Genomic DNA, 16,321 nt, shown 5'->3' with positions numbered 1-16,321 from the left:
AGAGGAGAGGAGAGGAGAGGAGAGGAGAGAAGAGAAGAGGAGAAAGAGACAGAGAAGGGGGGAAGCAGAGAAGTGGGGAGAGAGGCAGAAGCGAAGCTGCCTCTCTGAGAGGAAGATGGAAAAGAGCCCAAAATAAATCTTTTTGTATTCATTGTTTATGCCAGGCATTTTATCATAGGAACAAACACTACTGCACACAGACTCAAGTTTAATTCTGAAAGCCACGTTATTAGGGCACAATAGCCTGCTGCATTCACTTTGCAATATACCTTGAGGATCTTTTCTTGTAGCCTCATCTTGATGCTGGAAAAGAACCCTAAGAAATCATGTGATGATTACTAGAGATCTGTTTTTTAAACACCTGAGGCATAGTTTGTGATTTTTAACTCTGCTAACAGAAATGTACACATTTAAGGTATCACATTCAGAGCACCCTATGACATAACTACACACCAAGTCCAGATAATTCACCATCTTACCTACTCAGCTCAGGCTATCGTTGTTTGTATCAGATCACTATATACTTTCTGGAAGTGAAAAAGTGCAGGCAAGGCTAGCATGAGGACCTGAGTTTGGATCCACAGCACCCACATAAAAGCTGGGCACAACAGCCATCTCTGTAAGTCCAGTATTTTGGGGCAGGAAACAGGTAGAGAGAGAAACCCGCCCAGGAGCCCAGTTGAATGAAATTGATGAGCTCCAAGCTCAGTGAGATCCTATCTCAAAAAATAATGAAAACAATAGAGGAAAACACCTGATCTTCTTGACATCTGACCTTTAACTCTTTCCCCGCAACAACTCTCCCCCACCTAAAGATTAGTTCTTTTAATGCCAATTTGAGAAGCCTAACAAGTGTTCTAAATCAGTTTTGATTACTGGGCTACAAACTCAAAAAAAAGGCAGTAATTAAAAACTTCCTATATGTAAGAAAACCATTTAGGTGTACTGTGCGATCTTATCTGATTTTAAAACTAATTATATACAATATGTAAACAAGCTAAATTGCGGTGTCACATTTATAGTCATTTATAATTTGTTTCCCTAATAAAATACATAACAACTTTCCTTACAGGTTTTATTTTGTAGTGCTGGGGATCTGCTGTAGAATATTAGCTTAAAATGTGTTACATTTGCCTGTGCTATGGAATATTTGCTTAGTGATGCAAACGTGTTGCATTCTTTTATGTGCATTTGTTTAACTCTGTGAAGCTGTGTTACTTTGCCTGTCTAATAAAGAGCTGAGTAGTCAATAGCTAAGCAGGAGAGAAGGACAGGCAGGGCTGGCATGCAGACAGAATAAAAGGAGAACAAGAGGGAAGGGGGAAGGAGCAAAAAAAGGAGAGGACCCCAAAGACCAGTAACCCAGCCATACCACCAGCCAGAGGACCCCAAAGACCAGTAACCCAGCCATACCACCAGCCAGAGGACCCCAAAGACCAGTAACCCAGCCATACCACCAGCCAGAGTAAGAAAGGAAGAAAGACATAGAGAATAAAGGTTAAAAAGTCTAGAGACAAAACACAGAAAGAGAAACCAGGTAATTTAAGTTAGAAAAACTGGCTGTAAGTTAAGGTCATAAATAAGAATAAGTCTCTGTGTATTTATTTTAGAGCTAAGTGGCAGGCCCCCAAAGACGGAAAAGGGAGGAAAAAACAAAACAACAACAAAGCACAGAGATCAAATCTATGGCCTCAAACATGCCAGGCAAGCATTCTACCACTGAACTACATCACTAGCCCTAAATATACTGTTTTCCATATTGAAAAGAGGTACTAAAGGGCTGGAGAGATGGTTCAGTGGTTAAAAGCATTGCCTGCTCTTCCAAAGGTCCTGAGTTTAATTCCCAGCAACCACGTGGTGGCTCAAAACCATCTGTAATGAGGTCTGGTGCCCTCTTATGGCCTTCAGGCATACATGTAGACATGTATTATATACATGATAAATAAACAAATATTTTTTTAAAAAAAAGAAAAAAAGAAAAGAGGTACTAAATACAATACAAACTTTATTAGGTTTGCAATAATTTTTCTGTGTATCTTAAAGCTTCCCAATCTGCAATTGTTCTTTGTCCTCAGCAAACCTGCTTATAGAACCAAAGTCTTATAGAAAAGTAAATGGGTTGAAAAGATGGCTCAGTGATTAAGAACACCTATTGTTTTTGAAGAGGACCCAGGTTCAGTTTCCTGCACTCACACAGGGTGGGTGGCTTGCAATCACCCGTGATTCCAGTTTCAATGAATCCATAGCCCTCTCTGGTTTCTCCAGCACCTGCACTCACTGATGTAAATGACAAAGCAGCAGGCGGGCACAAGCATATGAACACACACAACACATACACACAAACAAAAACGTTAAAAGAAACTTAAAAAGCCAGGAAAGGTTCACACCTCTAATTCCAGCACTTGGGAGGGGAAGGCAAGAGAATTACAAGTAAAAGGAAACCTGAGCAACAAAATGAAAACTGTCTCCAAAAGCATCAAAAGGGGGGGAGGGGGGTGCTGGCAGGATGGTTCACCAAATAAAAGGGTGCTTGTTATATAATCTTACTGACCTGAGTTTGATCACAAACCCATAAGAAGAGAAAACAAGTCCCCAAAGTCCTCTGACCTTAATAATACATACACCTTGGCACACGTACCCACATTCACACACACAATAGTTTTTAAAAAAATGAAAGCTGAATAAAGTTTATACAGAAAAAATGTATGTATCTTTATTCTAATGATTATGAAATTATTAGGTTTTTAATCTATCATTGATGTAGTATACTAAATTTTACAACAGAATAGCACACTTAAGGAATTAATACTACATCATGCTCACAAAGGCCTTATAACTTGAACTTTTTAAAATTTATTTAACTTTATTTTATGTAAATTGGTGTGAAGCTATGAGGTTCCCTAGAACTGGAGTCACAGACAGTTGTGAGCCGACATGTGGTGCTGAGAATGGAACCCAGATCTTCTGGAAGAAGCGCCAGTGTTCTTACCTGCTAGCCACCTCTCCAGCCCCAGCTTGAACTTTTTAAAGATGTATTTACCTTTACTTTGTATGCACAGGTGTTTGGACTGCATATGCACCATACTCTATATGTGTGTGCCTGGTGCCCAGAAGCCAGGAGATACAGACGTTTGAGCCACCATGTTGGTGCTGGAAATAGAGTCAAGTCCCCTGGAAAAACAGTCAGCGCTCTTAACCACTGAACTGTCTTTCCAGTCCTGTCTGCCCCAACGCCCTTTTGAAGACCAGATCTCACACTGCAGCTCTCACACTGTGGTTCAAGCCAGCCTAGGCGGCCTCAAACTCAAGGAAATCCCTCTTCAGCCTTTCTTTCAAGAGCGGCAATTACAGAGTGAACTGCCATGCCCAGCAATTCTTTTTTCAAGGCAAGGATTGACAATATATGTTTAAAAACACTTAACCAAGTCTTAAAGAGTCCCACTCACATGCAACAAAGCCAATCGCTGCTCCGGGCGAAGATGACTAAATTCATCACTGAGAACAAACTGAATTGCTAAAAACACAAAAATAAGGCTATTAGTACATTCTAAAGGAGAATTTACAGCTTATTCATAACTCTGTATCTTAATAAAATAACATTTTAGGTAATAAACATTGCAGATAAATTGTTCATATACAAAATGATTGCAGATAATTTTCCAGTTTATTAGGCTAATATGGTAGGGAGAAAGATATATCAATAAACTAAGCTTTCACTGAAATATAAAAGACATTCAAGTACCAAAAAAAGATTAGAGAAGCAGAAAGTAGGTCTTCTCCCTAATAAAAGTATATATTATACTAACTAAGGTCAACACTATAAAGACATGCACTATATAGTAACAAACTACATAAACAGGCCATACAAGGTTTTTATCACCTAAAAAAATCCTTTTGCCTAATAACAGTACAATGATGTACTGCTACAGTTGAACACATTTCTGCAAACCAAATTCCACGATCCCCCTGCACTGCTAATACCCACCATACTTCTGTAAGAGCTAGCCCTACATTCTGCACAAAATACCTAACCAACGGGCCACTGTCCAAGAAATGGAACGCTTTAACTTAGCTATTCTGGTCCAGATCTACCCAGAGATCTCTAAAAACTGCCAGCGTGAGAACACAAGGGCGAGAGCACTCACCTATGATGTTAGTGCTTTGACAGAGTGTGTGTGCTCACCATCACCTGGAATGGATGCCTTTTCCCTGGGATCTGAGATGCATGCTTTACTTCAATCTGCTCTCTGACCTCAACAAATTACAACCATTCTAGGGCTTTCAGTATCCTTCAGACACATGTGTAAGGAACAGAACCTTTACTCCTACTAAACCACTTCCAAAAGCACTGTAAACTAAGCTAACATTTTTAAACCCCCCTCTTTATAAACTCCAACTCCATTGTTTTTTTCTCCTCAAAAGACTTAACAAAGGCATGTTATTCTTTTTAAAAAAAAAGATTTATTTATTATGTATACAAGTGTTCTGCTTGAATGTGTATGCCTGCACAATAGAAGAGGGAACCAGATCTCATTATAGTTAGGAGCCACCATTATGTGTGCTGGGAATTGAACCCGGGATCTCTCAAAGAGCAGTCAGTACTCTTAACCTCTTAACTACATGATATTCTTAAAATACATTTTTATCATCTTTAAACAGATATCAGCATTTTTACTACACTGTCTATCCTTTCTTAGAATCCACCCAAGATACACAGTCATTACTAGCAAAAATAACTTGAATAAGTGTTTCTGCCATCTCACATAGCCAAACTGAAGACAGACAATTCAGATCCTCATACCAGAACCCGCTACGCTAAACCACAACTATGTATGACTTTTATGTTTCGTTCAGTTACAATCTCAGAAATCAATCATTTTAATAAACTATTAAAGACACTTAGGGCTGGAGAGATGGCTCAGTAGTTAAGAGCACTAAATGCTCTTCCAGAGGACCCAGGTTCGATTCCCAGCACCCACAAACTGTCTGTAACTCCAGTTCCAGGGGACCTGACACCTATGGCAAAACACCAATGCACAATAAAAAATGGAAAGACACTTAAGTCTTCATATAGCTAAAATCCAAAAATCTATACTTACCATAAAAAAAGTTGCTTTTTCCAGATCCATTTCTGCCCACTATAAAATTTCAAATAGTACAGGTTAGTTCATATAAAAAACAGTCAATTTAAAATTACTAAATCCATTTAAAAATTTTTCCATAGTATTTTTTGACTTGGGAATTTTACATTATAAACCTGGAGCACATTCACTTCCCAGGCCTCCCAGGTATGTCCCGCCCCTATTTTAAAAATTCAAATGCAGCTTTCTAACATAATACCTTAATACTGAAATTAAACAAAAAATAGTAGGTAAAAGAAACCAGCAGAGCTGTAATTACCTACTAAATTTAATCTTTATATAGATTTTGGATAGGTTTTGTTTTTGTTTTTGTGGCACGTCTTCCTAGCACAGCCCTGGTTGGCATGGTAGCACAGACTAGCTTCTAATTTTATAATCCTGCTGCCTCAGCTTCCTAAGTGCCGACACTATAGACGTGCACTATCACACCTGCTTCATAGTTTTTCTGTGTGTGTTGTGTTTGTGTACACCCATGAACACATGTAGAGGACAAAAGTCAACATGGTGTCTTCCTTCCTCTCTTGCTCACTCTAATTTTTGAGATGGCCTCTCACTGAATCCAGAGCTCACTGTTTCGGCTACCTAGCCCCAATGCTAAGGTTACAGATACACACTGACATGGCCCCTTCCATATGGTGCTGAAATACACTCAAGTCTCACGTTTGCACAGCAAACACTTACCCACTAAGCCACCTCCCTCAGAGTTGATGTTTGCTCTCTCCCAATAGTTTAAGCAGTGCTACCTGACACTGGCAACTCATAAAAATGCACAAAAATTTGTATGCAAATTATATAAGATGTTTTTAGCAATTTGGATTCACATATTGTTAACCGTCTCATGCTAAACTACTTTTACCTCAACTCCACACACTGATACAGCCTAATGGAATCACAAAAGTGGAAACAGTTATAAGACATTTCTTTTGGTGTGTTTTTGCTTTTGCTTTTTGAGACAGGGACTTGTACTATGTAACCCTAGCTGGCCTCAAACTCAAGAGATCCTCCTGCCTCTGTCTCCCAGTTCCTCAGGGAATAAAGGTGTGCACCACCATGCCAGCTGTTAGACACATTTAAAAAAAATATTTCACTATTTTACTTTCAGGTTGTTGAAGACAGGGTTTCTGGCCCTGGCCCTGGCCGTCCTGGCCTTTTGCTTTGTAGACCAGACTGGCCTCTAACTCACAGAGAGCCATCTGCCTCTGCTTCCCCTGGTAGTGCACCACCTCACCCAGAGGAAATGTTAATTTTAAGTATGTGTATGTGTGCACACACACTCGCGGGAACAAGTTTGAGCAAAGGTTGCTAGAAACTGAAGTAATGTCATGAAAGACAAAAAATACCAAGCACAGTGGTATAGACATTAGTGTAATCTAAACACCTTGAAGGTGAAAGGATGAGGATTTCCAATTAAAAGTACCCTGGGCGACACAGCAAAGCACTATCTCAAATCTAAATAACTAGCTAAACAAATTTAAGTAGAAAATACCTTCCATGGTGGATAATGTTCCTCCAAAATTATTAAATGAAAATCCTAGTACCAGATATAGGATATAAATTGTTGATCAGGGAGGCCCCAAGTACCCTTAAATATTACAAGCTATTGCTGCTGATCTACTTGGCTGACCACTACAACCATACCCTACTGCTGAAGACACTACATACTCGGTTGTAAGACAATGAGAATACAAGTTGTATCTCAGCTGGAAGTTTCCTTCCTCCTGGATAACGTTCAAAGCACTGCAAAGCACTACAGCAGCTGCTGGGGGAGAAAAGTGATTAATGGTCCTCACCCAGCTGTGCGCCTATAAACTACAACAGAGACCTGCCTGGTAAGATATGCCCAGTGGTACAATAGTGTCATGACTACTGTTGGGGCAATCAACAGTTTTCTGGCTGGAAACTTCAGGTCTGGTACTGTGAACCTAGACAAAAGCCCAGACCTAGGGAGTCATAGGCCCCAGGGAAGACCTACTACAGTTTTGCTAAATGGAGAAGACAGTTTTGTTTTGTTTTTTTCTAAAGATTTTGCTTTTATGTGTATGGGTTCTTTGGCTGCAAGCATATGTGGGTACCACATGCATGCCTGGTGTCTGAAATCCAGAAAAAGGCATCAGATCCTCTGGAACTCAAGCTACAGACAGTTGTTAACTGTCATGTGGGTGCTAGGAACAGTCAGTGCCCTTAATTGCTGAGCCATTCTTCAGCCCCTAAAGGGACATGGTATAAAACTGCCTACTGAACTTTGTTTATGCCCATAGATTAGTGCTGCTCTCAGAAAAGATTCGTTTTGCAAAGGGCAGTGGTTAATCCAATGACTCACAATGGCCAAAGTGCAGAGACTATGAAGTGTTTGTCCCTAAATGGATCCTCTATATCATCCTTCAAGGCTCAGGAAACACCACAGGAGGCAGAAACAATCAACAGCCAGAGGTTGGGAAGGAGTGCTGTGTCTTATAGACATGGCATGGCCACTACAGTCACCAGTTTACCACCGCCAAGGTCACCTGCACAAGACTGGATCCAGCACCATTCCATCATGGTAGGCTAACAAGCTCATGAGGCCCCATCACTCACTGAAGGACTTTGGATAATTAATGCATACAGATCAGAAAGTGTTATTTTCTTCAGTGGTACAGCAACTGATAATTTGCCAGACTCCAATAAAAAACTTAATAGTCCCAGATTTATACTCCTGTGAACAACCATAATTAAATTTAGTTGGTCGGAAGGGAAAAATAAATAGGAGGAGCTTGTCAGGAAACAGGACTTCAGTATGTGGTCGAAGTGAGGGTAAAGGGAAATCGGCTTTTGTGAAAACTCATATATACGTATGAAACTGTCAAATAAATTTTCAAAAGAAAATGAAGGTTGTTGAAATGTTCCAGATTAAAGGCTCCTAAATAAATGTGACAATTAAATCTAATAGTTAATAATAAACTGGATCCCGTATTGGGGGAGTCCTGTAAAGAATACTTCTGGGTCTATTAAAATAACAAAAACCTGGAGAATGCTATTCTTAAGCTTATATAAGATGATAACTATACAATGACTACAAGAATATCTCTATCAACAAAGATACATGTACGGGGGGGGGAGTATAAAAAGGATAATGAGAAAAAAGATACAATGGTTAAAAACAAGCATCAGTTCTCACTGGGAAATTTTTCCATAAAGTCAAAATTAATCCCAACTAAAAGATGAAAAGACCAAGGGAGTGTCTATAAGTCCTTAAAATGACAACTGAAGCTGGAGAGATGGCCAATGGTTCCTAGCAGCCACATCACGTGGTTTATAACCACCACTAACTTTCAGCTGCAAGAATTCTAATGCTTTCTGCACATGGGCACACACACACCTTATAAAAATGTCACAATTCATTAATAACTGGGAAAATGAAAAATAATCTATAAAAATTACTCCTATCCATAGGATAAAACACTAAAAATCTTAAAGGATGCTAGACATTCAAGATCTATTCTGAGCTAGGCATAGTGGCACATGTCCATAATTCTAGTGTTCAGAAGGCAGAGAAGGGATTGCAGCAAGTTTCAGATCAGCCTAGGCTCCAGCACTGAGGCAGTAGGATCTTGAGTTTGATTCCAGACTGGGCTACACAAGACTCTACATGGCAAGTAAAATTATTCTACCTGGATGTAGTGGTACACAGCTATAATCCTAACACTTAGAAAGCAGAAGCAGGATTACAGCCAAGTATAAGGCCAACCTGGTCTACAGAGGGACTTCTAGGCCAGCCAGGGACACAAAGATTCCCTGATTTACGCATCCGTTTCCCAATACCTTGGGAAACAATCAATAGGTTGTTTCTGCCTATTCTAGAGATATGTTCAAGCCAGGCCTGTGGATAACTCCACAACTTCTTAAGAGTTTTGTATCCAGAGCTAAGCATTACAGAAGTGTGAGGGAATCAATGCCTTATGCAGTAAACCATGACCAGTGAGTGACAGCCACCAGCAGACAAACCCTCTCCAGCCTCTCTGCTGACTTTTCCCAGGCACAGCAGGTCCAGAAAGTCTGTCTGAAGTTACCCAACAAGACAACAAACCAAATGTGTCTTCTTCAAAAACTGACATCAGGGGCTGGAGAGATGGCTCAGACGCTATTACAGAGGACCAGGTTCACTTCTTAGTAACCATATAGTGGTTCACAACCATGTCTTAACTCAGCTTCAGGGGATTTCTGACTTTGTAGACATAAAGCATGAATACAGTAAACACACAAATGCAGGCAAAACAATCATACACATCAAAATAGTTTAGACGAGAATGGTCTCCAGCTAATGGAACTGTCTGGGAAGAATTAGGAGGTACAGCCTTGTTGGAGGAGGTGTGCCCCTGGTGACAAAAGCCCATCGTGCCACTCCCACTTAGCTCTGCCTAGTGCTTGTGTATCAAGGCCTAAGGAGGACTCAGCTGCGGTTCCTGGCCCATGGCTAACTAGCCGTGCTTCTGCCGTGACAGTCACGGATCTAACTCTCTGAAATTGTACACTCCAAGTAAACTCTTTCTTGCTCTAAATTGCCTTGGTCACAGTATTATCACAGCAAAAGCAAAACATAAAATAAAAGGTTGACATCGGCTCTTCCATATCACCCTTGCCCTTAGATTGCACCTTCCATTGAAGCCTGCCTATGTCTTCTAGAAAAATCACGGTTAATGCAAATTTTTCTCTTTTTTTTTAACATTTATTTATGTGTATCTATGTGCCAGGAACGTGTGCACACATGCGTGTAAACATGGAAGCCAAAAGGAGTACACAGGATCCCCTGAAACTGGATAACAGGTGGTTGTCAGCCTCCTGATGTGGGTGTTGGGAACCCAATTCAGGTCCTCTGGGATAGCAGAGAATGCTCCTAACAACTCCAGCTCCCGGTTTTCCTTCTTAGTAATTGGGCAGCTCAACATGGTATATTCCTGTAACCCAAGCATAAGCAAGAGGACCAAAAATTTATGGCCAAGTCTGTGCTATATAGTGAGGCTCTGTCTCCAAATAAATAAATAAATAAGTGAAATTAAAATTTAAAAGGGACAGGGAGAACAATCATTTCTACATGGAACTATAATTTCTTTTAGGTTTCATGATTTATCATAATATCATATATTAACAGGTACTTCTTATTAAAAGGCTGGTTGAAGGAATCCTAAAAACTATACATACAAATCATCCATAATATCCACAGGAGATTGATCCTAAGAGAGCTTTCCTCTCCAGCCACAGATACCAAAATCTGAGGATGCTCAAATCCCTTCAATAATATGGTAGCATGTACACACAGATCCTCTGTAGATTATTTATAATGTCCAATGCTATAGTTAGTAAGAGATTAAAAATCTAATCTTTTTGTTGTGGTGACATTTTGTTTGTGATCTAACAAATAAAGCTCGCCTGAAAATCAGGGTGCAGAACAAGCCACTAGTTAGCTCTAGAGACCAGGAAGTAGCGGCACGCCTTTAATCCCAGCACTCTGGGAGGCAGAGGCAGGCGGATTTCTGTGAGTTCGAGGCCAGCCTGGTCTACAAGAACTAGTTCCAGGACAGGAACCAAAAAGCTACAGAGAAACCCTGTCTCAAAAAACTCAAAAAAAAAAAATCAAAAAAATAAAGACCTCCTATGACACTAGAATTCATCATTTCCCCCGACTGATTCTGCATGCACGCCACAGCTACTGAGCGCACTGGATTAGGAGCTGACTAAGGCTGAGGTCCTGAGGGTGGGAGCCTGAGGAAGATGCTAGCTGTCGATCAGGCAGAAATGAGGCCTCAGCAGAATGCAATCATGCTGGTACACAAACACAGACTTCTACCCTCCAGAACTACATCACCAACCTAGGGTACTTTTATAGCTGCCCTAGCAAACCGTAGCAAGGATACTGTAATAGCGAAACTGTCAATACTACACTCTGTTTTCTGATGGCTAGAAGCACAATTTCACCTGTCCTTTAGAAATTCAGCAGAATGTGTTTTTGCCAGCTGTAACAGACAGCGAAATGGAGACTTAACAAACAAACAAAAATCGTAATAACAACCACTGCTAATGACAATGACTAAGTACCTTCTCAGTCTCTCCAGTGAGACAGGTATGACGTCTACCATGAAAATGCAGCTCACAAAGAAATTGGCAAGGGGAAATGACCGAGGACAATGTGGGAATGAGCCACCTTTCACTGCAATGTCAGCACATCAGAACAGAACAGGTCAAATGTCTACCTCAGTCATCACAACTTAAAGCTTTCCAAAACACCCTCTCACACACAGAAGGCTCGCAACAGAAACACACAACCAACATCCTCCCCCACACACGCTAGGCAAGCACTCCCACTACTGAGCCTGGCCCCCAAAACGACTCACCTCTGACTGAGTTACCTGAGCATTCTACTTTCACGAAAAAAGCAATTCGTAGGTGCAGATTCGAGAAAGAAATTCCATACCAATGTTCAAAGACAACTGTCTCCTTAGGCCCGCATAAAGGCGGAGTACACTTAGCTGTATCAATTCTAAAGCTGACATATTAAGCCAAGAACACTTACCAATAACGTTATGTTTGGAGCTGAAGGGATCTACAATCGTCTGATCTCGGTAACTTCGGAAGCCCTGGATAATCACCTAACAGAGAAGAGACACCCTTCAGAACACGCCCTGGAAGAACTCCTACGGCAACATTCTTTCCTTTCCACGTCCTGCTTCCCATTTAATGCCACACAGACACCTTTTGCTTCGCTTGGGAGCGTGCAAGTTAAAAAGCCGCTAGAGCCCTTCCGATGATCTGCAGCTTTTCTGCAGGTGCAGGGCTGACGCTTGAGCAGCTCTCAAAATGAAGGGGTGTCCAGAATGACAGAGTGGGCTGTCCCTGCGAGCGCGGCGGCTCCACACTGAAGGCGGAGCAGGCAGGAGCTGCTCCCAGCCCGCCGGACTGCAAGCTCAGGGAGGGCATCTTTCAGCCGGACAGGGCAAAGCGGTCCAGCTTGGGGGAGACGGCTGGGGGCTTAGGGCCTGACAGGTCCAGCACAGAACCTTCGCCAGTGCAGGCCTGTGTGCACGGCCCCTGCGGCGCCCTCCGGCGCGGGAAGACCCTTCTGACAGAAGTAAACAACCGAGCGGAGGCGCGCCGCGTTCTGCAACGAGGGTCCGCCCTGCTCGGGGACAGCCAGCGAAGGCGAGGTGGTGAGAGGCAGCCTTCGGGCGGGCGCGGGCTCCGAGGCCGCCCCGCCATCGCGGAGGCCCGGGCACCGCCATCCCTGCAGAGGGACGCGGCCCTCCCGCCGCAGCCCCCCACGAGCCCGCGGTCCGCGGCGCCCGACGAGACCTCAGCAGGCAGCCGCCGCGCCCCGGGGAGAGCCCCGGCTGCAGCCCGACCCTAGCCCGACCCTGGCCCACCCGGGAGCCGCTCCCCGCCGCCCCCACGGCCCGGGCCAGCTCCGACCCACCCCGCCTCTCGCGGCACGCGAACACGGAGGATGCCAGCCCCTACCTGCTTGATGTACATGGCTGCGCGGCTTCTCTCCTCGGCGGAGAGACGGCCTCACCTCAGGACGGCAAGAGCGCGGCCGCGGGGTCCGCAGAGGCGCAGGCTGAGCCCCCTCCCACCGGGCTCCGCTCGCTCCCGCTCGCTCTGGCCCAACAAAATGGCGGCTGCGGCGGGGGCGGAGCCGGCGCGGCGGGCGGAACCACTCTGAGATCGCCGCGAGTCGCAGGGAGCGGCGGGGGCGGCCCCGCGTCGTCGCGTCGGAAGGGTCACGTTCCCGCGGCCCTGCTGGGTGGCAGCCCCGCCGTAACTTAGAGTCAGCAATTCTGCTTGCTGAGAGATGCTGGGGAGCCCGGCTCGGAGAAGCCGTGCTAGGAAGGCGGGCCAGCGCCACCTCCGGACGCGGGGACAATGGTCGCGCCCGGGAGGGGCGGGGCCTGCTCGGCGCCAAAGCCTGGAGTGAGCCGAGCGGAGCCAATCGGCGAGGGCTCCCGAGGTCACGTGGTTGCCCAGCCGCCGAAGAAGGACGGCTGGTCCCTCTAGCGCCTGGCTTGAATGTAGGTCTCCTTGAGACGCTTGGAATTCGGAGCTCGGAACCACCGGGCTCCTTTATTCTCTGTCTGACCATAGGGCGCCTCCTACTGGTTCTGAGCCTCCAGACAGCTCCGAGATGCCTGGAGGATGCTAGAAGATGTGAAGATTTTGTGTTTGATTGAGGGAGGTGGTTTTGCTTTGATTTTCTGGGCGGCTCTCAGCCCAGGCGGGCCAGGAATTCACCTTGTAGCTGAGGATGACCTTGAACTCCTTACCTTCATCTCTCCCCACCCCCTCCCCACCTTGAGTGTGCTAATAGGGGGACAAACGCCTTTAATCCCAGCATTCAGGAGGCAGAGGCAGGCAGATCTCTGAGTTTGAAGCCAGCATGGTCTTCAAAGCAAGTTCCAGGACAGCTAGGGGTGTTATATAGAAACCCTGTCTCAAAAAAAAAAATTAATAATATAAAGACTTACTAAGATTCAATGAAAATGACCACACAACATTCACAAACGTAGGGGACACAAAGCGAAGAGTCCAAGAATAAGAAAATAAAAACGTAGATTCTAAAAATAAGAATGTAGAAATAAAGAAATATAAAGTTCTAAGTCTAGGAGAATGAGAGCAGACTGTCAGCAGATCGAGGATCAGTCATTCACAGTGAGCTATTTTCTCAGATGCTTGGGAAGCCTCCATCAACTTAGGTCATTTCATTTTACAATAGAGCTCTGTAGATAGGAAATGTCTCCTAGTAATCTTTGAAAATCATTTCGAGGCTACAATCGATCTCTCCTAATTTGGACCTTTGAGGTCTAATTTTTTGTAAACCTATTTTATATCCTAAATAATTAATAGAATCTCTTCTTTCTATTTTTTTCAGGAGAAATTTGTAATCTCTATCAAGTCAAAACTTCTTTTACTTCTTCAAACATTCTCTCTAAAAGTATTTACATTTGGATCAGATAGCAAAATGTCATCCATGTAATGGGAAACTATAAATTCAGGAAATTGTTTTAAGTATCATTTCCAAAAGCTGACTTTCAAAATATTGGCACAGGGTGAGGCAATATAACTTTTGCATAGAGAATTGGTGATGTGGGAGTCCCCTCTGTGTGCTGTGATTACCACTAATGACTAAAGAAACTGCTTTGGGCCTATAGCAGGGCAGAACTTAGGTAGGCAGGGAGAATGGAACTAAATGCTGGGAGGAGAAGGCAGAGTCAGGGAGACACCATGGAGCCACCAGAGTCAGACATGCCGAAGCTTTAGCCGGTAAGCCACTGCCACGTGGTGATACACAGATATGGAGATGGGTTAAATTAATATGTAAAAGCAAGCCAATAAGAAGTTAGAGCTAATGGGCCAAGCAGTGTTTTAATTAATACAGTTTCTGTGTGATTATTTTGGGTATAAGCTAGTTGGGAGGCTGGGAAGAACAAGCAGCCTACCTCCTCCTACAAACTGATATTTTCAAAAGTCAGAGATTCAATTATTATTTGTGTAGCTTCTGAATTTGGTGTCATTATTTTACTGCTGAAGTCAATTTTTGTAAGAAATTTGTAAAGGTTTCCTTTGGGCCCTGTGTAACTTAAGTAAATGACTCAATTTTCTTTTTTATTTCCCAGTTCTGTCCCAAGCATTCAAAGCTGCTGCACAATACAATGCCAGGGTGTGATTATCATATACAGCTTGCATGTCTATAGTAGCATGATATGGGATTAACCTCTGTGTGCTATGAATATGTTTTATTACCATTGGTTAATAAAAAAAGCTGCTTTGGCCTATGGCAGGGCAGAATACAGCTAGGCAGGGAAACTAAACTGAATGCAGAGAGAAAGAAGACACAGTTAGGCAGACGGCATGTAGCCACCCAACAAGCAAGATGTGAGGTGACAAACCATGAGCCTTATGGTAAAATGTAAAATAATAAGATATTGATTTATTTAAGACGTAAGAGCTAGCTAAGAATATGCCTAAGCCATTGGGCAAATAGTGTTGTAATTAATATATTACATATAATATACTTGATTATTTGGGTCTGGGTAGCCAGGAAATGAAAGCACAGTCTCCATTTACATAATGGCACCCAGCATTTGGCAATATACATCCACATAAAGCCTAAGAAAGTTTTTTTTTAAAAAAAGGGCCTTTTAGACCCACAAAAATGGGAGTCCAATTATAGCTTCTCAGTAGCTGCATTTTTTCAGATAGGCTCTGTTTGCTGGCCACATGCAGAAGTGCAGCTTCTTTAAGAGACAGCTTCCTGGTTCATACTCTTAGCACAAATGGCTCTGGATCTCTTGAAAGGTCTTGCTAAGAGCATTTAAATGAGGTTTGTGAGCAGAGTGCTGCAAGTTGCTTAATGGTGACAAAGACCCACTAAGTCACTGGAGTTTGGACGGTGACCTTGGCTTGCACAGGCAATGAACATACCTCTGCCATGTTGGAAGGGGCAGGGCCAACAAGCAAAGTCACAGCATTAGTCCTAGCTGTGCCTACTTAGCATTTTTTAAAAAAAAAAATTCTCCTGGTCAGAAAATTCCTGACTAATGTGGTTTGATGCAACAAGATCCCCCCAAAGGTCTCCATGAACCCTAAAAACACTTTGCCCAACAAACGGCCGGAAGCAGTTTAGAGAAAACAACACCCAAATTTCCAAAATGATTGTTTATAAATGTTTGTTTTCATTTAAAGGAATTATGTAAATTGAGGCTGCACTTTCATTTCCCAGCCACCCAGACCCAAATAATCATACAAAAACCATATTAATTACAACACTGTTTGGTCAGTAGTTCAGGTACATCTTAAATGAACCCATTTCTATTATTTTACATTTTACCAAGAAGCTCCTGGTTTGTTACCTCACATCTTGCTTCTTAGGTGGCTACATGGTATCTGCCTATCTGTGCCTTCTTTCTTCCTGCATTCAGTTTAGTTTTTTTCACCTAGCTCTATTCTGCCCTGCCATAGGCCAAAGGAACTCTTTATTAACCAATTGTAATAGAACATATTCATAGCATACAGAGGGGAATCCCACATCAGTAGCGTAGTCTCCTTCTCTAAAAATTTGATCTTAGGAGATGTTTACTTCATTGTTCAATAATCTTAGCCTTTTCTCTGAACCAGATACTCCACTGTAATTAAAGATCAGGCTCTAAAATACCATT

The 16,321-nt window shown here is 42.9% G+C and overlaps 1 protein-coding gene across 1 annotated transcript in view; it reads right to left on the bottom strand.

The window, feature by feature from the left end:
* Smc3 (structural maintenance of chromosomes 3) overlaps positions 1-12,783 on the bottom strand; it is a 37,359-nt gene extending 24,576 nt beyond the window's left edge. Inside the window, exons 1-4 of the mRNA XM_075974384.1 lie at positions 12,627-12,783; positions 11,686-11,761; positions 5,100-5,138; positions 3,447-3,514 (exon numbers count right to left, since the gene is read on the bottom strand). Of these exons, the coding sequence (XP_075830499.1) occupies positions 3,447-3,514; positions 5,100-5,138; positions 11,686-11,761; positions 12,627-12,641 (198 nt within the window). The 5' untranslated portion in view covers positions 12,642-12,783. The remainder of the gene's footprint in view (positions 1-3,446; positions 3,515-5,099; positions 5,139-11,685; positions 11,762-12,626) is intronic.
* Positions 12,784-16,321: the final 3,538 nt, after the last annotated feature.

The sequence above is a fragment of the Microtus pennsylvanicus genome, chromosome 5, assembly GCF_037038515.1.
Source record: "Microtus pennsylvanicus isolate mMicPen1 chromosome 5, mMicPen1.hap1, whole genome shotgun sequence".
Lineage (NCBI taxonomy): Eukaryota > Metazoa > Chordata > Mammalia > Rodentia > Cricetidae > Microtus > Microtus pennsylvanicus.
This window is presented reverse-complemented; position numbering and strand designations above follow the sequence as displayed.